A 26,377-nucleotide genomic window follows, 5' to 3' on the forward strand; every position below is an offset into this window, starting at 1 on the left:
TTTGACAACCAACCAGTTGACACCATGCCAAGTCTCACGTCACAACGTCAAGCCTCTCTGTGCATATCAGGGTGACTTTTCGCCCAGGTATGAATCTTCCTGAGGCTCTTCACTGTGGCTACATCTCCCTGTTACCCCATGACCACCTCTGCACTCTTCTGGCCTGGTTCTGAAGGTGGGAGTGGTCACTTTCTCCTGCATTAGCTCCTTTTCTGTTGCTGTGGTAGAATCTCATGACAGAAGCAAATGAAGGAAGAGCTCATCGGTCAGAAAATCCATAATGTCCAGAAGGACCTGGGAAGCCAGCCGGAGCAGGAAGTTTTACAAGTTCAGAGACACCCAGTTAAGCAGAAAAAAGAAATAGGAAGCTATAAACCCTCAAAGCCCATCCATTGAGACATTTTCCTCTAGCAAGACTGTCTCCTAGAGGTTCTACAGCCTCCCCAAACAGCTCTACCACCTGCGGACCAAGTGTCCAAATGAAATTATGGTTTCTTATCAAACCACTGCACCACACTACCTTTCCATCGCCTAGTTTAAACACCAGGTTCAGTAACACTTTTCAAATCTCTCTTTCTACCCCTACCCCCTGCTATTCGTGCCAAGCTTACAGTTTCAGCATTCTCTAGCCATCTCCATACGAAATCTGCCAGTATTTCAACTAGATCTCAAACAATCACTGGGGCCTTAGGCGGCCACTTCTGTAGTCTGTCTCTTGACTTTTCTCAAAATGACAGCTTTACTTGCAGTCACCAGGCTCAAGCCATGATACCATTACCGCTGCCCCTGTATCCATGAACACACAAGCCACCAGTTTGACTTCCTTGATGCTTCTCGATGCTCTGCTCCTCCCTACTGCCTCCAGCCTCACTCACTCCTTCCCACATCTCGGCTGCTCTCTCATAGCAACTTCCTATCTGGCAGTCCTGCCCACTTCCTATAAGGGAGAAAAACCAAAACCAAAACCTTCCTAAGATCAAAGGGTGCTTACTGAGTCACAGTACTTTCCTCCATAAGACCTTTGACATTTCCGGTGTTTAAAATTCAAAACCTTTTTTGGAGGGGAGGGTGGGGTTCGAGACAGGGTTTCTCTGTGTAGCATTGGCTGTCCTGGACTCATTTTGTACCAGGCTGGCCTTGAACTCACAGACATCCCCCTGCCTCTGCCTCCCTGAGTGCTGGGATTAAAGGCAAGCACCACCACACTTGGCTAACGTTAAAAAATTTTAGCAATTTCTTACAAGATCTTTTTTGACCTATGATCTCCCACCAGTATCATTAATTTTTATTATCAACTACCAACTATTTTCACAGTTTTGAACTCAATATTTTCTTATCAATGCCATTAGCTTAAGTCCACTTCTTGATCTTCATTAAATTTCATTAGACTTCAAGGCCTACTTCCTCCAGGAACCAAATATTCAAGTTTTCATCCAGAACCTCTTCTGTTTTCCTCGCTCCCGCGCATTAAGGACATTAAGTTCTAACCTGCTGTGTTCCTGAACACCCTGAACACTGGCTCATACGATTGTAAATGTTCCTCAATCCCAGCTCCCAATGCACCACTGCATATGCTCTCCTGTGTTGCCCATGACTCTTCATAATTTAGTATCGCTCTCTAGCTGTCCTTGTTCACTGCCGAGGCCATCAGTTCCCCTGGCTCAACCCCTTTACTCTCAGGTTCCTCAAAAGAGAGGGTAAGTGGTTTGCAGAACGTACCCCTCCACCCCAAGCCAGTAGCATCAGCACTGCCTCAGACCTATCCTACATCTCCCAAATCAGAAATGCTGGGATGAGCTCTGAAATCCTCATTAACCCCACTCACTAAGAAGCACAAATGGGGAAAGGGGGAAAAAACATTCAAAGGAGCAACACTCAGTAAGGCAACACAAGTGTGAAGGAGCTGTCCAACTATATCACTAATATTACTATCGTATTTAATTCTTTCAAAACACTAAATATATAAGTAATCTATATGTTAATACCTTAAGTCTAACTGCATACTCTGAGAGGTTTATAGAAACACTTTCATGTTGTTAAAAAATATTTTACAAGGGTTATTTGAGCTGCACACATAGTTTTACAACCAATCTCAGATGCTTTTGGAAAGGGTAGTGGTGTTAATCACAAAATTCATGATCAAGGGTCCATCCAGGGAAACAAGACGGTAAAGATGATGGCAGAACGTACAGAGACACCCAATCAGCAGGAAGATTCTGGGAGCTGAGCTGGATGGTAGCTTCTCAGATAGTTGTTACAGTAGTGAAATTAATTAATTAAGATCTTGTAGGGATGAGTGATGACATTATATCATGACAGAAGAAGTTCCATTATGTGTGCTCTGAAATTCATATTTTCTGGTATACTATGTGTGCCCATGTGCGTATTATGCATGTATGGGGGGCATGTGCATATGGAGGCCAGAGGTTGCATTGTGAGTCTTCCTTATGGTTCTCCACTTTATCTATCTATCTATCTATCTATCTATCTATCTATCTATCTACCTATCTATCTTGAGGCAAGGTCTCTTCACTGACCCTGGAGCTCACAGACTGGATAAACTTGTTGATCCGAGAGTTCAGATACCCACTCATCACTCCCTTCCACCTCTCCCACACATCTCTCTTAGTGATGGGTGCCCAGTGCCCAGTTTCGTACATGGGTGCTGGGGATGTGGACTCAGGTCCCCATGCTTGGACAACAAGCATCTCCTGAGACATCTCCTCATCTCCAAAAGACATTCTGAAGAGACTGTCATATTTCTCCTCTACTCCAACTCTCAGTCCCCAGTGACCACGGTGTTAATCGTACCTGTGTGCGGTTGAACGCCACTCTTGCAAAGACAGCTTGAGACACGCTGGCCCTCTTCAGCTCATCTCTAACTTGCTGGTAGATATCAGGAGACACTTCCACAGAGGAGTTGCTTGGCTCTGGCTTAACTGCTCTGGGGATGGGTGGATGGTTCAAGAACTGCTGGTTGATGGCTTGAGGGTGCTGGTGAGCCAGGAGCCGGCTAACGGCTATCTGTTGGTTTATCAGATGGGCCATGGCTATTTGCTGCCTGACAAGCTGTGGACTGAGCTGGGGTGAGAGGAGACCAGGGCTCATGATGGGCTGTAACGCGGGCACTTGGTTTCGGATTGGAGTACTGTGGTGGATTTGGCTATGAGGAGACTGTTCGTTGGTTTTACTCAGGGATGCCAGCTGGTTCATATTTGGTAAATGCATTGACCGCTGGCCCAGAACACAATAGTCTGAAAGGTTTTCTCGCTCCACTCTTTCCACTGTTGAGAGATATAAAGAAAAAGTCACCATTATTTTCATGGTTATAATTTATTGCTACTATATAGAGTACTGAACTGTTGCATTTCTGGTACACTAAGGGCACTAATATTTTTCATACAAGCATGAAAAACCCCAAAGAAAAAGTGAGTTATTCTTACCTTTAAAAGGTTAGCTAGTGTTCCCAAGCCATGGGTTGCAAACCCCTTGTCAAACCTCTAGCTCCAAAAATATTTGCATTATGATTCATTAACAGTAGCAAAAGTACAGTTATAAAGTGACAACAAAAATAATTTCATGGTTGGGGAGGGGGGGTCACCACAACATGAGGAACTATTAAAAGGATTGCACCATTTAGGAAGCTGAGAACTACTGGGTTATAGCAATAGAATTTTTTTTTTCATAAGAGACATGAAAGTGAAAATATTTGCCATGTCAGCTTGTTTAGATTTGTAAAAGGTAAGCATTTCGTAGACTAGCCAGGACAAAACCCACCAGCCAGTACCAGTTCAAAAGCCTCAGACATTTCTAAGGCCTGTGATCTTGCTCCATCAACAACCTTAGTAATAAAACACTAGTGCTCTCAGCGTCTGCAGTTCATAGCTAAGAACATAGTTCATAGTTATCAGGAAAACGGCAGGGGCCACTCTCCTGCCCAACTGCTCTGTCTAATTCTACGTTGGAAATGAACCAGAGAGAGCTTAATGACAGAGGGCTTATGCACCAGTGTAAAACGTAAATACGGCTTTGATAGCCAGTGCTGCACAATGGCGAGACTGGTCACGAAAACGCCTGCCGTGTACCCATCGTCTCCTCGCTTGCTATCCTCTTTTGAGAATGAATATTTTAATAATCCCAAGACTAGTCCATAAATAAGATTCTTTCCCTACTCCAGGTTACCGATCTACTTATTGCAAATTACTGAAGATTTAAAGAATAATCTTGAAGCGGCGAAGAAAGAGAATGCTTCACAGATGTGTGAGACCATGCATAGGAGGCTCTGCACTTAGGAGCTCTGGTGCTCTTCCAGCAGACCTGGGTTCGATTCCCAGCACTACTGTACTTTATTGCCTAAAACAAAGTTTTATTTGAAGAAAACTCCCGAGAGGCAGAAACAACTCGGTCACTGCTAGTTTTCAGTGTTTGTAGGAATCACCTTGAAAATGTGTTTGGAAGTAAATTCCCAAGCAGCCTTAGTAAGGAACCTTACTTGTTATTATTTCCAATATTAAGTATAAGTACGCAAAGATCCTTTGAAGAAGTTGGATGCGGTGGCACAGAAGGAGGAGATCGCTGTAAGGTCACGGCCACCCCGGTCTACAGAGCAAGTCCCAGGACAGCTCTCCAGTCCCCAAATCCATTAAACAGAAATTCAACAGGCACTGTCTGTGGTGTTTCCTACCAGAAATCAAAACTATCTACTTGCAGGAAAAACATTTTTTAAGGTTTATTTTCATTTTCTGTAATCGTGCATACGTATGTGGGTGTGTGCCTGTGAGCTAAGGTGCACGTAGCCGGCACAGGCATCACATGCGGCTGAGCTGGAGTTACAAGCAGTCCTGAGCTGCCGGATGTGGGCGCTGGGAACAGAACACGGGACCTCTGCAAGGACAGGTGCTGTTAATCATTGAGCCACCTCTCTAACGTCAGGAAAAACGTTTAAATAACTTTTTTATTATTAAAGTAGCATTTATGGTTTGATATACTATTTATACTGAAAGAAGACAGTATAAGAAGTAAAAAAAAAAATGCAGAAGCTCAGAGAGTTTACATGGGAATGGCAAATGCTATGAAACAGGGTGAGACAGGAATCTGAGGAAAATCACTCAGGTGTAAAAGTGGAAGAAAGTGGGTTGTTTGGTTTTTTTGTTTTTGTTTTTGTTTTTTTTTGTCTAAATTAATACCTTACATAGCATGGTTTTAAAGACTATATGTGGAAGAAAATGTACACATCAGAATGTAAGGGCATATTTGGCTGTGTTATTCCTCATCTGAAAACTCCACATATTTCCAGAGCTCCTTTGAGGAAGTAGGTGGTCAGCCTCTCACAGGATCACATTTACACATGTACGGGCATCTTTTTCTTCTTCTTCTAAAGAACCAGACTTTTATCCAACTTTCCAACGAACTCCCAAGTAAGTCAGAGGCTTACTTCAAACTTCTTTAATTTCTAACTTAATCTTTGAATGTAATTCACTTAGTTTACATGTCACCTTTCCTACATAAGGTTCAAGGTAGACAAATTGTTTTAATCTTCTCTAAAGGCATGCACTTTCCAATCATTGTATTAATTAAACTTTAAAGTACACAGCCTTAAACCCAAACCAAGCAAATGGCCATGAGCCTTCAGATAAGGTAATCCAATAGGGTTTCCAGCAACAGGAATTACTATTGCAATTTCTTTATTGAAAGAAGATGTTAAGAGGGCCACGCAGGACTTCCAGGGTAAAGGCAGACTTCACAGACATAAATGCTTGCTCTCAGGTGAAGACTCCATTCATTGGTTTGTTTGTGTCTATTTTTAAATCAGTCAGAGTCATGATTAATTCAATCTTTAAGTTGTTTCCAAGTGATTAGTAGGTAAACTTTTATCCCTTATTTTTCTACTAAAAACACAGAGAATCATCCTCCTAAAGAACACATTCTTTGACCAAAATCTAATTGTTCAAACTTTTAGCGTTCTTCTTTTTCAAAGGCACACTACACTTGAATGAGTTTACTTTTCTGTGATATATGTAAATGACATCATTAATTTAAAATTTTTTACAGATCTAGTCATAATTATGCATGTGATTATAAATATAAGGGATCAAGAAAACCCTTTGTATGTATGATGAGTCAAAATAATAATCAGTCCCTATTGCTTTAAGCTTGCACATAATAACTCCAATCTTTAAGAATGCCCAGATCTGCACCTGGGTGTGGTAGCACATACTCGGGAGGTAGAGACAGGCAGATCTCTGAGTTCGAGATCAGCCTCATCATCAGAGTTAGTTCTAGGACAGCCAGAGCTACACAAAGGAAAAAACAAACAAACAAACAAAAGAATTCCCAGATTCTTATGTGGTTGGCTGCATCGTAGAAATGTGACAGTCAATTATCCAGAAAACCTCATGAAGGATTGCATGCATCAATGCTGGCCATGGCTAACAGGGCAGGGACCGCTGCAGAGGTGCTAGAGAAAGTCTGTCTAAGATGCAGCCAGGTGTTTTCCTTGTCTTTTCTTCTGACTTGTATGAAAACTACCAATTTTTACATGATGTCTCCTAATTTTTATGTGTTAGCAACTAGCTTCATTTTCGAAATCCGATAAAAGACAAACAAAACATATCTGATAATTAAATCCTGCCTGCAGGGTTGCCATTCTTTTCCTCTTAATTTTGCCAGTTACTACAGACACTCTTGTGTTTTTCAATCCCTGATAGCTTTACCAATAAAATCCAGGCTCTTTGCCTCTAAAGATCAAAAGCGACAAAATAAGAGTCAGCAGGATGCATTGGTGTAAGTAGTGACTTTGCACCGAGTCTCTTCTTTTGGAGAGTTTTTCACTCACTTATTTTCCATGGGCTTTTCTTTTTTGGAGGAGTGGGGAGGGGGTGACTTCCTGGAAATAGAATCCCGAGCCTCTCCCATGCTAGGCAAGTGCTCTACTATGGAGCACTCACCCCAGTCCTCCTAGCTGCCACTCAAAGTGCTACTTTTAGCCTCTGAAGATAGCACCTGATATGCAAATGTTAAGGAAAATGAACTAGACTCCATCTGAAAATGGAGCCTGGGAGATTGTTATTCCCTTTCCTCTCTCTCTTCCTTTCCTGCCTTCTCTTCCTTCCTACTTTTCTGCTTTCCTTTTATCGCTCCTCCCTCCTCTTCCCCCTAACTCCTCCCGGCCCCTTTCTGTCTAAGCAATTAGAAAGTAGCTCTGCATCCTTTTGTTTCTGCCTGTTTGCTTCAAGTTTGTCTTCAACCAAGCACCACTGTTTGAGCTAGGAAGGCTCAGTGCACCCTTGTGATGCTCACATAAAAGCAGCACACGGAAGAAAGGGGAGACAGAAAGCAGCAACCCCTTCTGTTGTGCCGCTGAATTCATTCACAACAGAGAACACGCAAGAAACACTAAAACTACCAGCGAGGAGGCCAAGTACTGAAGACAGTAAAGAGGTGGAGGGTAAAGTGGCTGCACGTCCCAGGAGTCCCAGGACTTGACGAACAAGGAGCCAAAAGCATCCCCTCCACCCCTGCCCCACTTCTGGCTACCAGGCTTTTTATCACTCCCACAGCCTCTGAGGGAGGTGACAGCCAGCAGTGTTGTAGCTTAGGCCTCAGACCTGAGGTCTGCTGGGTTTCTGAGGAACCCAGAAATGGCAGAGGAGAGATGCAGAGCACAGGCCAGTGACACTTAGCATCACTTAACCCTGTTACAAGCCATGGGTGGCAGAAGCCTCACAAAGTCCCCAGGATTGATTTCTACCCAAGGGAACAGAAAGATACACTCTTCTCCAGAGTTTATCCACATTATGAACAAAAGACATTTGTCTCCCAACTATCACTTTATTCCAAGCAACTGTACCATATAGCCAGAAAACAGACAGAAATTGACCTTTTCTTTTCTTTTCTTTTTAAAGACACCAATTGAGCCTTGTTTTAAAAACTATATTCCCTATGTGTCTGTCTGTCTGTCTGTTTGTCTGTCTGTCTATCTATCTATCTATCTAGGTTTTTCAAGGCAGAGTTTCTGTGTGTGTGTGTGTGTGTGTGTGTGTGTGTGTGTGTGTGTGTGTGTGTGTGTATGTATGAGTGTATGTGTGTGTGTGTGTAGCCCTGGCTATCCTAGAGGATATCTCTATAGACCATGCTGGCCTAGAACTCAGAGATCTGTCTGCCTCTGCCTTCTGAGTGCTGGGAATAAAAGACTTGAGACTCCACTTTTAATTAGCTGTAGGATGTCAACAAATAGTTTTCTAGCGATATGATACAGTTTCTTGGAATAAAGTAACAACAAAATAATTTGTGATAAACATATGTAAACATATTAGATTATTAGAAAGTACTTAGGTACATATTGTGTATATAGAGAATATATATACATATACATGGAAAGAGGGAAGGGAGAACGCATGTGCTTATATGCCAATATTCTGGCACCTGAGTCGCTTTATTGAAATTTTAAGTAAAATCTTTCCAGATGGTAGGATTGTGCTTTGGTATAATGGTTGCAAGCAGGGACTTCAAAGCCACAGGCCAGACCTGAATCTTATCACAGCAATTTGCAGGTGTGTGACCACTTCCCCATGCCTTAGACTTTCATCTCTGAAGTAACTGTCCCCTGCCATGAAGGATGGGGATGAAGACGGCATGAGCTCATGCCTGTCGACATCTACACAGGCTCACAGGCGGACACACAGCTCAGGTCTGTGGGCGAGCACATAGTCCAAGCATGACCCTTCGGGGGTGAGCACATAGTCCAAGTGAGACCCTTCAGTAAACGCGGCACATGGGAAGATTCAGAAACAGGAATGGGTACTGACCCAGAATTTCCCAGGGTTCTTCTGCGAGCCGAGATTCTGATGATCTGTAAGTACCCTAAGCTCCAGAATCAACATGCCACATCACCTCTGCTTGGAAGTGTCATTGTGTCCTTATACGATGATGGTGCCACACAACCGGTGTTGGAGCCTGTTGTTGCTTCTACAATCAGTCACACTGAATGCGGTTGCGGGACTCTGTACTTTTCTAATCCCTAATAGAAAAGCTATCATTTTGCTGAACTTTAATTATAGTTTAAATGTATGTAAGCATTCTAACTTTCCCTATAATTCCATTTTCATTGGTAATTATATTATGAAGAAATATTGATTGAACCTGGTGTCTAAAAGCTATATTCAAGAAGAATATACTTAATAATATTTTTTTATTGGCTGGGGTACTTCAACAAATAGAAGATTCCAGGGACCTAACTTTTTTTTAACTTATTTATTTTTATTATTTGTTCGTTTGTCTGTTTGTTTATTATGTATATGAATGTTTTGCCTGCATGCATCACTGTGTACCTCATGCGCGCCTGATGCCTTCAGCGCCTGATGCCTTCAGAGGCCTGAAGAGGGCTCTGATGCCCTGAAAACACACTTACAGACCACTGTTAGTTACCATGTGGGTGCTGGGAATCACACCTAGGTCCTCTTGAAGAATAACCAATGTTCTTAACCTTTGGCCATTGCTCTAGCCCTATCTATCATTCTTATTTTAAGAATACTTTTATCTAAGAGTAAAATTTAAAAGTCTAATATTATTAATATTTTGTTAAAATCAAATTATAAACATCAGAAATATTTACATAACTGTGATTAACAGATAAATCTTCATATTCTAGTTTTTTTTTTTTAATTAGGACATTCTAACCAATGTCTTTGGTTTCCCAAAAGGTCAGTTAAACACCTTCTTTCCTTTACTGTGATAACTCTGTCATAGCATATCAACTTTGAAAACTAAGCCCTTCACTTTAATAATTCACTATCAAATGGAGTCCTAAGCCCTATGACACTGCAGGAATATGCTACGGTTCAGTTTCAACAATGGAGGCTTAAAAGCTCATATGCTGAGCTGGGGGTGGGGTGGGGTGGGGTGGTGGTGCACCCCTGTGGGGAGAGGGGAGAGCAGCAGTTTAAGGCCCTGCTCAGTTATCTAGCAAAGCCAGCCTGTGCAGCAGCAGAGCTCAAACTCAAACCCTGGAATCAGAAGCTGGAAAAACAGATGGAAAATGAAATGATAAAAAAAATCCCCCAACTACACGAAACAGATTCACAAGGCTGGCAAGAAGGCTAAGCGGATAGCAGTGTCTGCCCACCAAGCCTGACTGCCTGAGTTCAAGCCCCCTTGGGTCCCAGACAGAGAAAAGACGGCTAGCACACGCTCTCCTACTTCCACATGCACACAAAGACAAGTGTAACCTTTGAATACAAACACATGCAAGTGTCCAATTCTCACATGAAAAACAATAAACTGCTTTCCTTGTACAGATGCTATATTTGTATCAACCAACAGATGGAAGGACGGCACCCTGTAGCATTCCTTAAAGCGATGTTGAATGGCTTGCTTTCCTTTTTTTTTCTTTTTAGTGGATGAGGAAAGAAATCAAAGATATTCTAATTCACTAAACATGGTGACTTATACCTGCAATCCCAGCACTCAGAAGGCTAAGGCAGGAGGATTGCCTTGAATTTGAGGTCAGCCCTCGAGCAGTGTTTTAATGCAGACCTAACACCATTGCTTTGTTAAATCGCCCCTGGAAACTGTCCATAGTTAAAAATGGGGAGAAAGCAGTGGCCTGGGGAAAAGGGCTTTGCACTGAGCAACTTCCAGAATCTGTGGCCTATGGATTTCTCCTTAAGCCATTAAGATGCTTATGCAAATGTGAAGAGACTAGGATGAATGAGTGCAGTGCGAATGGATTCTTTAATAAGATAACACTCTAGAATTTCCCCTGGAACCTCATTTGGAAACCCTGGGTGAAAGAATATAAGGGAAAACAAACAAACAAATAGACAAACAGAACTTCTCAACACCTCTTTAAACCCTCAGAGGCTCTCTGCAAGTGATTCTAGAGAGGTAAGGCAGACATGGGTTTGGGTTGTCTTGGGCACCCCTGGCAGAAGTGCTGTCAACCAAATCGATAATTTCAAGTTGCTACCCAAAGCCTGAGCATAAGACAGAGATAAGGCAAGCATGATTTGCCTTGGGTTTCCAAAGCTTTACCCCAAGTTCCCTGTTCCAGCACTCCGAACCCCAATAGCAGTATTATGGATGGATGATGATCTTGTTAAAATCAGAAGCTTGAAAACGTTTTCAAGGTCAAATAGCTGTTCAGATATAGAAAAGATTCCAAATAATTAGAGCTATTGGCTCTAGCATAATAAGTAGAATAGAAAAAAAAAATCATGTAGGTAATAAAAACTAGGCTTGCTGTTGTTGTTGTTGTTGTTGTTGTTGTTGTGTTGGGGTTTTCCCCCACTTTCTTTGCTTAACTTGAAGTGACATGCTTATTCCCTGAGTGCTTCACAAGTGCTTTTAATGGATTTCTTTTTGTCTTTTAATTGTTACATCTGAGGATTTGGAGGAGAGCAAGGCGTGCACGTGGAGGTCAGAGGACAACTTGTAAGAGTCAGTTCTCTCCTTTTACCGTGTGCATCCTGGAGACTAATCTCAGATCATGAGGCTTTGGCCCAAGTGCCCTCATGCACGGAGCCATCTTGCTGGCGCCTTCAAAGAGTTCACTTAGCAACAAGACGCAGTCAGCACAGAAAGTCTCTTATCTGTAAACCCATGGCAACTCTTGAACCATGTGCTAGTAGTGCAGGTGCCACAGGCCTGCCATGGACCTTATGGCATAATCCAGAGCTCATCCTCACTGCTGTCTTCTCCCCACAACTGAGTGACCCAGACAGAAACAGCTCCGGCTCACTGAGGAAGCTAATGCTTCACAAACCCCCAGGCGCCTGGTGTCTGTGCTGTGCCAAGCAGCTATACTGCCCACGTTGGTCCACTCAGTACTAGTGTTGGGCTTAGGATGTAGACTGATCAACTTCCCTCTGTAGACCCTGTTTTGGCAGTATACGCAAGTGGGCACACCATGCTTGTGACATGTGTGTGCACATGTGACTTGCCGGCTGGGTGACTTATATGAGTAGTGAGGGTCCTGCATGATGTCTCCACAACTTGCTGTGCAAATCCTTCTGGGGTGACACAGCTTGGAAAAGTTGGTCAATTAAACAAAATGGTGAACCAATAGTTAAATTAGCTAACCACTAAAAATGAACAATCATTCAGGTTTTCTTGTCTGTTTCCGTGCAGATGAAAATATTTATTAGTCAATTATGCTATGCCAAGAATTACATCAGTCCCTAAGTATATAATACCAAATAATTTTAACTTACAAGAAAACCAAACAAACCAAACAAACAAAAACACTCAATCTGTATCTTTGCTTTATATAAATTAGCTGCTTGGTATACATAGTTGCTTTGAATACTGGCCTAGGACTGAAAGTGTCTGTCTCTTTGATAATAAAAACTACTTTCAATGTCTACTTTGCCAATTCATTAGAAATTCATCTACTCATTGATAACAAAAAGTACATTATTATAACCCTGTTCTTTTATTTTTCTTGCAACCAGGAGGAAACCAGACATTATGTTTGTTCTAACATCAATGTCATCAGCTTGGAATCACACCTGACAAGTGAGGGATGGGAGTGACCCCGGAAGAACACTGAAAAAACAAGTACCACTGGTACATTTTGTACATAGAAGGTGTTTAGTTGAAACAGCCAACAATAACTTAAAATGCACAACATGGTAACAAACCCTCTAGGATCCCAAGCAATCAGAGTGACTTCACCTAAGACTGAACGTCATGAAGTGGGGCAGTCAGTCAACAACCTTGACCCCTCAAAATGGCAACGCCATATGGTTAAATCCAGTATTTACTTCAGCTCCTCTCTCTGAGCTGGGATACACATTAACAACTCCACTGGCTCCCTGAAGTCTTTTGCTGTATTTAGTTCTTAAAAATGTAAACATAATAAAATAAAACAGCATCGCATGGGCCAATATTGAAAACGCCCATCGATGAAGGACTTCTGATTATTATCTCCTGGTCAATAACTGTAAATAAAAGTCAATTATTATTTGAAAGCCAGTTTCAGTTAACACACAACACAGACAGATACAAATAGGCCTGCATCTATCAGACACAAATCCCACACCATTGAAACAAACAACCAGAGAAAAAGAGTTCACGAAATATAATTAAATAAAATACTTAAGAGTCTGAAAGAGCCAAAGGGCAGAGGCGGGTGAGTGTGTGGGAGCTAAGTCTCTTAGGACTACCAAACCTACAGATTTTTTTTCTTTCTCTAAATTTGTAATAGAGAATTTGTCTCTGGGTTGGAAATTCGCCTGCAAAGTCTCTGCCTAAAGCAAGACATTCAGAGCCAACTTGTTAGCTCCCAATAAAACAGCCCCATAAGCGACGAGTACCAGCCGGCTTTGTGATAATACCGTATGACTGGCTTCTTAGGTGTATTTTCCACTTATTATCAGCTTCTTTTCCCCTCATATTAAGCTCTATAGAACATATACATCTACTATAAAGAACTGGGATATGGATGTCTCTGCTTCTTTGGCAACGAAAGCTCACAGGACCCATTAAACTCCATGGAAAAAGTGAGCACTGTCCACTTTACTACCACACAGCCCCACCCTCTCCCTGGTGACACAGTTGCCCTGGCTTCAAGTGGTTTGATAATGTCAATCACGTCAAATGTCCCTAAGTATAGATGAAAATACCTTATATCTAAAATTTAAAAAAATGCTTTTTATTTTAATCTAGGCTATAATTTCAAAGTAAATTCAGCACATGATGCAAAAATAAAAAACCCCACACACTACAGAAAGTTAACATAATTATTTAGACACTTTGCCTCTTCCATTTAGCACTCTACACATGTTAATTCTTTTTTTTTTTTTTTAAATTGAAGACAGGGTCTCTCTGTGTAGCCTTGCCTGTCCTGGACTCCCATTGTAAATGAGGCTCGCCTCAAACTCACAGCAATTCGCCTGCCTCTGCCTCCCAAGTACTGGGATTAAAGGTGTGCGCCACCACTGCCCGGCTTTACATGTTAATTCTTTAATTCAACCGATTGAGAAAACTTAATCAAGGAAAAATTATTCCTGATCTATTCTTTTCAAAAGACCAGCTCCTTGACTGTATGAATCATAAATGTTATAGATCATTATTTTTAGGAAAAATAGTAAACTAGCTGGGAAAAAACTTCAAAGAAGTATTTTTCTTTGTGTGAACAATTTCCAATTTATAGCTAATAATATTATAATTATGTTTTTCAGTAGAAATGACTATTCTTAACTCTTTAGTTCAATAACTAATTAATAGGAAAGGAAATAATTATTTTAATAGAGTATCAGCTTTCTAAGGATATTAGCTATCTATCCTAAGGATATTAGGAAATTTTTCACCTTTCATTTTTCACTGAACTAAGAAAGATAAGAAATAAAGCTGGCTACAGTATAATTCCAGCCAAGACAAAACTAAGTGTGTGAATTCAAGTAAGTTCATCTGCATTCAATTCTACATAGTAACATGAAGTCCTTCTAACATACAACTCCTTGTGCTCGCTCGACTGGGAGAGCACAGAATAGATGCACGCCCATGACCTCTTCCTCCTTCTTTGCCTGCAATGTTCTCTCAGAGAGCTTATTTGTCCTAGAGAAAGGATTAGCCAAGATCTGCGATCTGTACTCCACATAATTCTAGGTTAGGGGTTCTCAAACTGTGAGTGGCGCCCCTTTCGGGGGCTGCATATCAGCCACCCTACATATCAGATATTGACTTTGCAACTCATAACAGTTGCAAACTTACAGTTATGAAGTCGCAATGAGATTATTTTTTGGTTGGTTGGTGGAGGGGGGGGGTCATCAAAACGTGAGGAACTGAGTTGAAGGGCCGCAGCGTTAGGAACGTTGAGAACCACTTGCTGCAGATTTCATGGGGTTGGTTGCTTTAGAAGTTCCGAAAACCTCAAGTTCTTGCAGAAGGCAGAACGAAGGTCAGTATCAGTGTAACAAGTAGCAAGCTACAGAACCATCTCCCAGGAGGCAATGCGACTTCAATGTTGGAATCTCACAGAGCACTTGGAGGTAAGAGCTTCCTGCCCCTGAGGAGCTCAAAATGCTCCCCTGCTTTTGACTTTGTGAGTCACCCAAGGAATCACCTGGTTAGGCAGCCATCTTGTGTAATTGATCAAGAAACCAAAACATGCCTCTGGTTTTTCACATGCTGGCTTCCCCCACAAGCACACCAGAGCTCTCTCAACGGAGCTGAACATTTCCTGGTCTGAATGCAGAACCCTTGACTGTACGTCTTTCTAGACTGCTGCTCCCTGCCCCCATGGCTGTGTTTATTTCTAATTTTCTGATTTTTGTTTCTGGGCAAGACAAATGGAATGTGAAACTAAGAAAATGCTCAAACAGCAGTGCAGAAGAGACAGCTGAGCCTGGTTCACTGCAAACCCTTAGCCACAACACTCTCGGTTGAACCCTGCCACTCCCTCAGTGTTCACCACAAAGGACCTCCCAGCATCTCTGTCTGGCATCCTCAGTAAGCGCCCACCATAACTACGGATTCACAGGCATGACCCCCAGCCCATCACATTGCCATAGCAGCTCATTCTCACATCCCTCCCCTCTTCCCACCGCTGCAGGTACCTCCTGGCCCCCCCCAAGCCCCCCCCCCAAGGCTCTGAAGCAAATGACCAGATATCTCTTTTAAGGGAGATTGTCATCTGAGCATTAGGTCTCACCTGTCACCAGCTCAGTCCTCTTTCTTCTAGGTATCAATTTCTCCCTTACTCCACATCTGTCACCTTCACCTCCTTGCTACTCTCTCCCTCGTTTAGGCGCACAACTTGCTGGTCCCACACAGCTGGGAAGAAACTTCCTCCACAGCCATGGCTGCCTCCGCTAGCTGCCCCTTCTCCTACCCCTGTTGACATTTCAATGCCATCTTCCCTTCATTCTCCTACCTCTCACCTTTTCAGAACTCCTGGTCCTTTTCCTCCCATAGACTCCAACCCTCTTCTGGACCACTGTCCAAGAGACCAAAAACGTCACAGGCAACTGCTGTCACCCTTGGCTTAAGAGGCTAAAGGCTAGTCCCTACTGCTGAAGACACAATGCACTTTAGACACAAACCCCAGAGGCCCTGAGCTAGCTGTGCCCTGAAAGCCCTCTCTCTGAGAACAAGCGTTCATGGTACTGGAAGGAGCCATACAGGCTTCCGAGGGAGGGAAGCAAACACTAGTCCTACCCAGCTGTGATGTCTCCATGCACCACAACAATGACTGTCACGGCACAGTAACCCTGGAGGGGCAGCACTGTCACACATACCTCGGGCCTGCTACTGAAAACCTACACACAACTACCTGGGGTTAGTGACATCATAGACAGAAAACCTGTAATTGCCACTTTACTAAACCAGCATAATTCCTAATGTATTTATCCTGGTACCCATAGATAGGGTGGCTCTCACCCCTCATAAAAGATACTTTATTTTTTTTTTGCAACAGACAGATGCCAAAATCTGACCAAAATACAGAGGCTAAGTGAGCATGTGGTGTAACGCCAACTAACACAACTGATACATCTAATAACACAGTTCCTGCGCTTGTAGCTCGGGGAACACTAAGAAAGAAGGGTGGGAAGACTGTAAAATCCAGAGGAACAGGAAATGCGCTGTAAAAATGTTATTTCCTAAAATTGTCAGGGAAGCTACATGCCATGAAATCTTACGAACATGTGTGCCTTAGCAACAGCTGAACATGGAGTATACCAATAGGCATGTTAACGTGGAAAGGGGGAAACCTCATGGTGCCCCAACTCTACACAAAGAACGCTAGGCCCTGAGGTAGATTATCTGACACCAAGTGGTCAGCTCTGAAATCACAGTCATACAAGTAACATTATACAGACTGAGAAAGGGTACTCTGTGTGTGTGTGTGTGTGTGTGTGTGTGTGTGTGTGTGTGTGTGCGCGCGCGCGCGCGCACGTGCGCGCACATGTGAATGTGCATGTGGGTGTGAGTGTAAAATAAAAGAAACAAAGAAAAAGAAGCAATGATTTGAGAAAGAGTAAGTTCATGGGAGGGTTGAGGAAAAGGAAAGGGGAAAATGAAATTATATTTTTATTCAAAAGATAAAAAAAAATACTGAAGAAGAAGATGAGGAGAAGGGAGGAGCCGAGGACGAGGCAGCTGGCTCCTTAGGTTCCACTTGAGCTACCAAGTCCAAAGCACGTCTCCACTAATTATTTTCTAGCTGTGGTTAGCTCCCTGGCTCCTCATCTCAAATGACCCACCAACATGTCTAGCTGCTGGCCTAATTCTTATCAACGTATGTATCGACTTCCTCTCCAATCAGCACTTCCTATTTCTGTCAAAAGCACCAAGAGCTACTAAGTTCAAAAGCTTAGCTCCTGACTTAATTCTGCTTTATTTTTCCCAGACTGCCATCTACTCTCACCACGCCTTACTGACTCTCTGACACTCACTATATGTGGCTTCCTGTCTTTCCCACCACTGCCATGCAAAGCCCAGGTTTCATGCCCCTTGTCACCTTCCCAGTCTTAGATTACTATTATAGAGTCAATATTCCCCTGTTACTCCAAGGGGTGTGGCCACGCCTCCTCCTCACACACGCCTCCTTCCTTCATGTACACACTCACAAGGCCTTTAGGCCTGAGCCACTGTACCCAGCTCCCTGGAGCAATCATTTTAAAACCATTTTTTTTTTTTTCCTGAAAAACTTTAGTGGTCCCTCAAAATGTGGCATCTGGGTTTCCAAAGCCCGCACAACGTGAGCTTTAACTTCCCAGTCACAAGGCCCACAGTCACAGAACAAATGCCACCCGTACAAATGATCCCCAAAATCCTGTCATCACCAGTGTCTGACACTGCCCCAGCCCCGCCCAGCTATATCCTCCCTGCTTGTTCACTGACTGCCATGGCTTGGATCTCAGATGCCCTCGAGGGCACGAGTACTGATGGCTCAGTTCCCCAAAGCAGAGCTGTTAGGAAGTGGCAGAGCTTCGAGAAGCAGAGCCTCTCGGGAACTCTTCAGGTCATTGGGGTGTTTGCTCAAAAAGAAAGGGCAGGCAGAGCCCAGAGCCTTTCCCCTTTTTGTCATTCTCGCTTCCTGGCCACACGGTCGGAAGTTCTCCTGTACCTCAGATCCCCACAAGAACTGCTGACTTGTCACCAATGAGCTGAGTGATCTCAAAACCATGAGCCAAGACAGGAACTTCCCTTTCTAAGCTTATTATCAAGGGTTTTTTATTACTCTAACAGCAAGTCCCTCGGCTGTTCCGGAGGACTGTGGCATTATGGTGTCATGACAAAGGGACAGCTGTTCTAGACACGGGGACCGGGTCTGAACACGCCACGCTCCTCTACACCGACTCATCTGGCCTCGCCCCACGCAGGTGCCTAAAACGGTCTCCCTTTTCCTCCCTGCAAAACACTGCTTTGCTTTACCTCCTGTGTCCCACTGCGCCTCTTCCGCTCCCAGCAAACCCATCATCGCTCAGCGGGTAAAGGGTAGAACCATTCTCTTTATTAACACTGCATTAGCTCCTGACACTACTAGGCATCTCCAGACATATCTCAAGAGCCGTTTCCACTGCCAGTCTGAGGGCAACACACATAGAAACAGCAACCATATTTCACATGGTATGGATGGTTCTCATGGAAATCGCCGCTGCGTGGGCTGGGGGGGGGGGGCTGCGCCAAGAATTCACTAAATATTTGTTTAACCACATCATTTATCTAGTTATGACTGCAATGCTTTGTTTGTTTGTTTGCTTGTTTGTTTGTTTTAAATTCTTTCTTTTTGGCACAGAAGGCCCATGCAGTGATCCCGGTGATGGTCCCACCACTAGAATCCTTCCAGATGTATAAGAAAAAACTCTCAAACTTACTTTCAGATGTCAAAATACACACTGCACTATTAACTGCTTTGTATATATTACAGTCTTTGAGAGACCAGGAATTTAGTTTTCAGATTGTAACTATCTGGGACAGACAGATGATGGATAGACAGATGGATGATGGGTAGGTAGGAAATCGGTAGCTAAGGAAACAGAAACCTATCTTTTTAAAAATACATCTTAATTGGAATTAAATATCAGATACATTTGTTTCTTTTTTGCTCTATCAGTTATGCTATTAAGAACAATTATTTATAGTTCTTTAAACACTCATGAATAAATACATCCAGGCCAAAAATAAGCAGCTACCAGCACAGCTAAAATGAGCCTCAAGAGATTCAAGGAAGGACTCAACTTCTGTGGGCCAAGCACTCGGAGGCATCCCTCACACACTGCTCCTCTGCTCACTCACTGACACTAGCAGTACACTTCTGACTGGACGGCCAAACAGCCCACGGTGACTGAGGAACACACGTCAGCAGAGGCCACAGCGGAAATGCACAAGGCTCTTCAGGAAGCCTGAAAACCAGGAAGATGGAGATGGTTGCTTGTGAAAGCGCTGTCTCTACGCTCATGGGCCCAGTGTTTATATAAAATTCAAAGGACTTGATGTCGGCATCACTTTAAAAGGGGGATAATATTGGCTTCATTTAGACCCGAAGGTGAAAGCAAATTCCCTTCGTAACTCAGAAGAATCAGGTAGACAAAACTAAGTTCCTTTCACCTCATCAGAGCTAAACAGCAGCAGAGGCAGCAGGACGGGGAGCTGATTAAAGGCGTTGTCCTGGCCACCAGTCCCACCGTGGCGAAGCAAGGGCCGCCACAAGAACCAGGTCAGGAGACACTGATTTCTCTATTCAACTCTGAGGCACCACTTTGTAAATGACACAATCATTTTGGGGTCCAAGAGGTGCTTTAAATGTGGTAACATTATATCATTTCAGCTATAATGATCATAATTACTTATTTCTTTTAATCACAACCCACTTAACCACTTTAGTACAGAGGACTAGTTCAAGGAGTTTAATTTTCATTCAACATCTAATCTTTGTGTTTACTGAAAGCCTTCATGAGCTTTGTTTACTATCTGCTTGCTGGCCTGGACGTTTGATCTTGCAAGACTAGATTAGACAGGGTCAGATAAAATACTGATTACTAGAATAAACCAGACTCAAGGAAGTAACACTGGTTTTAAAAAAAATCCTCTTTTCTCCCAGCTTTGTAATATTTTTTTTTTCAAAATAGGCTCAAATAAACAAATAAAATTAAGAAAACTAGCAATCAGAGTGTTTTGAGCAATGATTAAGAAGAGGAAAGTGATGGGGATGATTTTAAACCCTAACCAAAATACAGGGTTTGGTTGGTCCATCCATTCTGATGGTATTCGTCTATGACATAAATAATTTTGTAATAGCCACCAGTATTTGTATGAACTTTGAATGACCCTTCAGTTCTTGAGACATATTAAGCACTTGGGATGAATCCCAGTACAGATAATTCATTTTGATTATAGTAAAAAATATTTTAGATATAAATTTATTTGAATTTATTAATCGAGGATCTATTTAAAAATTCGATGCGAACACCTTTGTCAGCCGCTTCCTCACTGTTCCCAGGAATCCTGTGACAGTGTGAGGCAGGAACTGGTGGTAGTACTGCAAACACCATTGCCACTGGTTTCATAAAAAACTCTATGGGGTAAATTCATACCTGGAGTTCTTACAAAACAAACAAACAAACAGACAGACAAAAGCCAGTTGGATTAAAAGCTAATTTCCACAAAACAACTATGCAAGCAGCATGCATGGAGTTAGCCCCAAACCTTGAAAATGGTTCTAAAGCGACATGAATGTGTCTCGGTGGCTACGGGTTGCCTCTCTGCCCACACCAATAAAACCCCTCAACAGTGAATGGCTGTTCTCTTTCCTTTTGGATAAAAGTACAACATGTTCCTCACACAGAGGAGTGGAGTGTTTCTGAAAATCTAGCCCAGATGCAACTGACAGAGTGAGCCGAATGGCAAGCTGAAAAGAGGCACAGACCAACCTAACATGCCACCCACCACCCAGGTTCCTTAGGAGCAGACAGTCTGAGGACAAGGCTCATGGGACGACATTGAAACCAGAGTACACAAACCATTTCCCCCATCTCTCCTAAAGTAATGGTAATGTTAACTCAAATATGTCCCTGTCAACCTTGATTGTCTTTGAAATTAAAGGAAAAAGGTAAACAGAGCAAGGCCTTCTGTGATCACTAGGGAAAATAAAGTCAACCGGCTAAGCCAAACCAATTTAGGACTTTTTAAAGAGTAAGTGTAAATAGTTTAGATACAACAACAACAAATTCAAAAAATGCACATTAAAATGTTTACTTCAAGATGTAGACAATTCCATTTGTATATAGTTTTTACATCTGTTTTTAATGATATCAAATTATTGATTGTTCATTTTTCTCATATTTATTTAAGCATTAACTATAGAATTTGCAACCTGATCTTTTTTTTTATACTTCCAGTAGACTCTTATTTTTGCCAGGTTTGAGTCCTATCTTTCTTTGATGTTTAGAGTATATAATTATTTTACTGTTTATTTATTTCTATGAGAATAGAAAAAAAAGAATTGACCTGGGAGATCTAGATGTGGCAATTTGTAACTGAATCACATAGCTTATGTTTAGGAAATCATGGTTTTGATTAAGAAGCAACCATTTAGTTCCCACTGTTTTATTAAAACAGACATTAGCAGATAATAGGAAACATATTTAACGAGGTAGCCTGCATTTTGTTTAGGACATCAGTGAGCTAGCTGCAGACTTCCTTCTGCAGCTAACATAAGCATGGGAGACGCACACTGGTAGCTCCGTGAGAGGGCAGGGAGGACCGCGCCTCTCAGACCTCTGCCTTCTCAGGAGGAAGCCTAGGGTACCAGTCCGCTCTGGCTCTTACTGCCTTCCAGATTTGAACATCATCACTTCTGCTCATTTTGAAAAGGGATGGTCACAAGCAATGTTAAGAACCAAACCATGACTCCAGAGTGAAAAATGGATCTAGACAGGAAGTCCCTGCAACATCCATCCTTAGCAAGAATCCTGTATCAAATGAAAAGAACCCAACTAGGCCCAGCACTTCCTGTTTGCTGAGGGTAGAAAGCTAGTAAAACGTACTCTCTGGCGCTTGTTTTCTGTACACTGTTATACCTGTCATGTATTGTTTGTTTTTCTTCCCACTCCCTGGGCTGATGAATCAACACCACTTGAACTGTTTCAAGGCAGCCTGTGTTTACTTCACACATACCTTAACCTTCCCTTTTCTCCTCCTACACACACACACACACACACACACACACACACACACAACCCGCAGACACAGATACACGCACACTTTCCAACAGCAATGACTAGCTTTTTGAAAAACATGTACCTAGTGTCTGACAGCTTTTTCAGGTGTGGATCCTTGATTACTGAACGAAGTCAAGGCCTCAGGCTGCTTTTATGGCACTTAAAGATTTAACTGTGCATTTACTATGTTGAAAAAAAAAACAGAGCTTAAAGAATCAAATCTCTGAAAGAGCAGATAACTTAAGCATGTGCGTGCCTGCGCACGCGCACACACACATGCACACACACACACACACACACACACACACACTGTGCTGATGACTGTGAAGTCACTACACTGAAGAGGTCCCAGGCTTCCAGAAGCTGGAATAATAGTCTAGCATATAAAAGAACATGCTCTCTTCCTCCTCCTTACAACAACAGGTAAATGGGATCTAAAAATGACCTTGAAGCCGAGTGATTCTTTTGATTTTTAGTCAAACACGATATGCTCATGTTCAAGCACTTTAACCATCCAGTTTTAAAATGAAGAACGTGGAGGCGACACTTAGAGAAAAGAAAGCCTTCACAACCACACAATCACGCCATATAATGACGAGTTATTCATGTTCCTACACAGGCACGCGTATTAATTAATACTTAAAAGCAAATACCTAAACCAGAATCAAAGGAACTCAAAACTTTTTGAGAATATGTTGAGAAGAAATTGATCTTGATTCAGTTTGCACTACACTTAACTTCTGGATGGCTCAACATTTTTACTTCCCTTTAAGTCACATATTTAGCATAAAATGCTCTCCCTTTCCTTGATCAGAAGTGTGTGGCTGATGCATCGGAAAGCTCATTTGCTCAAGGGCAATCTTGTAAACATGCTCTCAGACACTCAATAGCCAGGAGTATTGCTTTGATACATGCCCTGTCTCCCCCGAGGAAGCCTGTAATAAACCATAATTCATCCTTCGCTTCTCCCTACCCACCAGATCATGACATGGCCCTCGAGTGGGGCCAGGGAGCTGTCAGCAAGACTGAACATCTACAATAAAGCCTGATGGGCAAAGTATACACTGCAGTGGCCCTCAAACAGCAATGTCACAAAAACCACTCCAAATCTCCTAGAAGACTAATCACATTTGTCTGAATCAGAGCGAATAAGAGGACTTTTTGGTTAACATGTTGCAAAGGTAAAATAATGCTAATATATTTAAGGGGCTAGATGGTCTAAATAGCATGTTATTTATTATGTAAAAGAAGTGTGTTTTCAAGGCTACATATAATTTCTTATGTAATATATTACTTCTGGTCCTACTACTACTATTGTTATTATTGTATCTTAGCTATTAATTATTCAAAGTAATTCTGCGTCAATATTATCTTATTTAATCCTCACAGCTACTAAAGGATCTAGATCAGTGGCTCTCTGCCTGTAGATCAACCTGATATCCTACATAAAGGACATTTACAGTAAGATTCCTAAAAGATAAGGGGATAACAACCAAAATAATGTTATGGCTGGGAGTCACCACAACATAATGAGCTGTAGTAAAGGGTTGCAGCATTAGGAAGGTTGAGACCCACTGAGCTGGAAACTTTCATTTCTAATTTTTAGATGAAGATACAGAATTTGACCAAATACATATACTTAGTAAGTGCCAGACCAGATCTGAGTCAACTCTGCCAGACCACAGACACCTGTTGGTTACATTGCCCAGGGTTTGTCTCTAAATAAATATGTCAGCATTCTGTTTCTAGCCAAAGCTTTCCTGATACTGCAGCAGTCGTTCCCAACTTGTTAATTAGCAGTCAAGTCCTAAGTGTTATGCAACATAGAATAAAACTCTTAAATTTGCATCCTAATGGATTTTGGCCTTTATAGGGATCATTGGAGAAAACTATACAGTTGCCAAATTCTGCTAATAATTTTTCTTGTGGTCCTAATACAATCTTACAACTCTTATTAAATTAAGGGTTGGATTTCATGACAGAAATGTTGAGTCTTACCTTTAAAAATACTTATGTACACACATATACATATACATATATATCTCAAATAATATCTATACTTAACATCTATGTCATTGACCTGAGAATCTACAAATAATCTTTAAAAACAAACAAACAAAATTTGAGATTACCTTTAATCTTCTTATACTTTTTATACCATCTCCCAAACTCCTGGCACTTGGTTGCTGACACATTGGCATAGTATGTGCTATTTACAATGGATGAAATCATACTCTGAAAAGAAGGAAAAGATGAGTTAGTTTTCATATACATGAATGTCCCTTTTTAGAGACAAGAAGAGACACAACGCAACCCATACAGATTTTCTTTGTCTTTTACATGTAAAAACTATGGCTCCCCTGTAAACTCAATGATTTAATGGCAAACAGGATGACCTGTGCTCACAATCGCCGAAGTTTACTTGTATAATAACAATGCTTCCTAACACAAAAGCCAGTCCTAGAGTGCTGTCAAAGATGGAGGGAGCGGGACATGCAGATTCCATGCAGAGGGAGGAACAGCCGGGCTGCTGAGCCAGAGCACAAGGTGACATCAGCTGCTCCAGCATCCGTAACCCAGATAATGCTTCTCAGATGTCTCTGTTCCTCTTCCAACTGCAACAAGCTTACACAGCCAAGAATCTGAGAACATCCGTGCTACACACTGCAGAACAACGTTTAGGGAAATAAGTTAAATTAATATAATTTATAGAAACGTGTGATTATCACTTGTGTGAAAATTCACCAAATGAGAAACTTAACGGTGCTATTTTCGAGCAGGGGAAACCAGACCTAACACTTCAACTGTGTTGCAACCAAAAGCGAATTAAAGCTAAAACTTTCTAAGCGCTTACACTGACAACTGCTCTCGCTCTTCCTCCCCTCTCACCCCAGATCTGTTTGTTCCTGGGGTTAGAAAGAAAAGCAAGGGAGCATGGAATGATCCAGCACTGGGACTTTTAAAGCTTAATTGCACATGTTGACTTAAATGTCCTATTGAGAGACACTCCCGGGTGGCACGGTATGCCTGGGCCAAAACCCTTGGCAGATGCCCACTCATACCTGAACTGGCTGTGGCATTACATATGTCCCTCTCGTAAAGAGATTTGATTTCTGTAAGTGTTGTGTAACAGCAAATGGGCATGAACACTCAAGTGATCCTAATGACATAAGGTTTGAGACCCTGCCTGTAAGTCTCATTTGTCTAGGGGGGAAAAAAAAGTCATCCCCTGACATGGAAGAGCTGCGTAGGAAATCTTAGAAGGTCTGATGACATCTCTACACAGTGGGAGAGATAGAGAGGATGACAGTGAATCAAAGCAAGCTACTTAGTAGGGATGCTGTTCCTCCTTCAGCAGACAGACGCTCATCTAATGCCTCAGACGCGCTTCCTTTTTTTTTTCCCTCCCCCTTCATCATGGTGCGCATGTGGAGGAAGGAGTCCTGAGTTCAGTTCACAACCCCTGTGGCTTTTTCCACAAAGAAGATGGCTAGCCTCCTCTGGCTGAGCTCTAAATGACATTTTAGCTGTGCTCTGAGTCTGAACACAGTACTGAGAAAACACACACACACACACACACACACACACACACACACACACACACACACACAAACCCACCAGTGCCCAAGTGTCTCCCTGCTGCCCTAGAGAATCTGCCTTAGCATGGCCTGCTTTATAACCAAACAAGGCTGTGCAGCACCAGCCGGCACTAGCTCCCTCTCTGGCCTGAGATCAATTTGCTCTTCCTAGACAGAGGGACCTTGAGGAAAGTGACAAGCTGCCATCTCCGGTCTTTCTCCCCCCCCCCCCCTTCTTCTTCGTGTCTCACATAGTTCTGATGTGGGATATCTGAGTCATTGAAATTTAACACATGAAGGGACAGGCATGAAATTCTGAAATGGCAAACTGAAATGTCATAATAATAGAAATCCCAACATGAGAGCTACCTATTAAAAGCTGCCTGCCACCGCACACTAGGGTGTGAACTCGCAAACATGCTTACCATCTCTCCATCTTGCTATGAATGTTCTCTTGGCGAAGGCACTGGAGAGACAGCCACAAGCCCCATCACTCCGGTCCCAGACAATCCCTGGCTCCCTCACTCTGTAGCCTCTCTCTGCACCCTGCTCCAGCTACTCCACGAGAGCCACTGCTTAGGCCATCGATAGCCTCTGCGGGGAGGCGCGGAGAAGGTGTCCTTACTGGCTCCA

The 26,377-nt window shown here is 42.5% G+C and overlaps 1 protein-coding gene across 4 annotated transcripts in view; it reads right to left on the reverse strand.

Moving 5' to 3' along the window:
* The window catches only part of SATB2 (SATB homeobox 2), a 185,807-nt gene that overhangs the window by 71,939 nt on the left and 87,491 nt on the right, over positions 1-26,377 (reverse strand). For all 4 annotated transcript variants that reach the window (XM_084780227.1, XM_084780224.1, XM_084780225.1 and 1 more), the window contains 2 exons: positions 24,299-24,401; positions 2,812-3,284 (listed from right to left, as the gene is read on the reverse strand). In XM_084780227.1, the coding sequence (XP_084636353.1) occupies positions 2,812-3,284; positions 24,299-24,401 (576 nt within the window). The remainder of the gene's footprint in view (positions 1-2,811; positions 3,285-24,298; positions 24,402-26,377) is intronic.

This window comes from Acomys minous (genome assembly GCF_964271855.1).
Source record: "Acomys minous genome assembly, chromosome: 4".
Taxonomy (NCBI): domain Eukaryota; kingdom Metazoa; phylum Chordata; class Mammalia; order Rodentia; family Muridae; genus Acomys; species Acomys minous.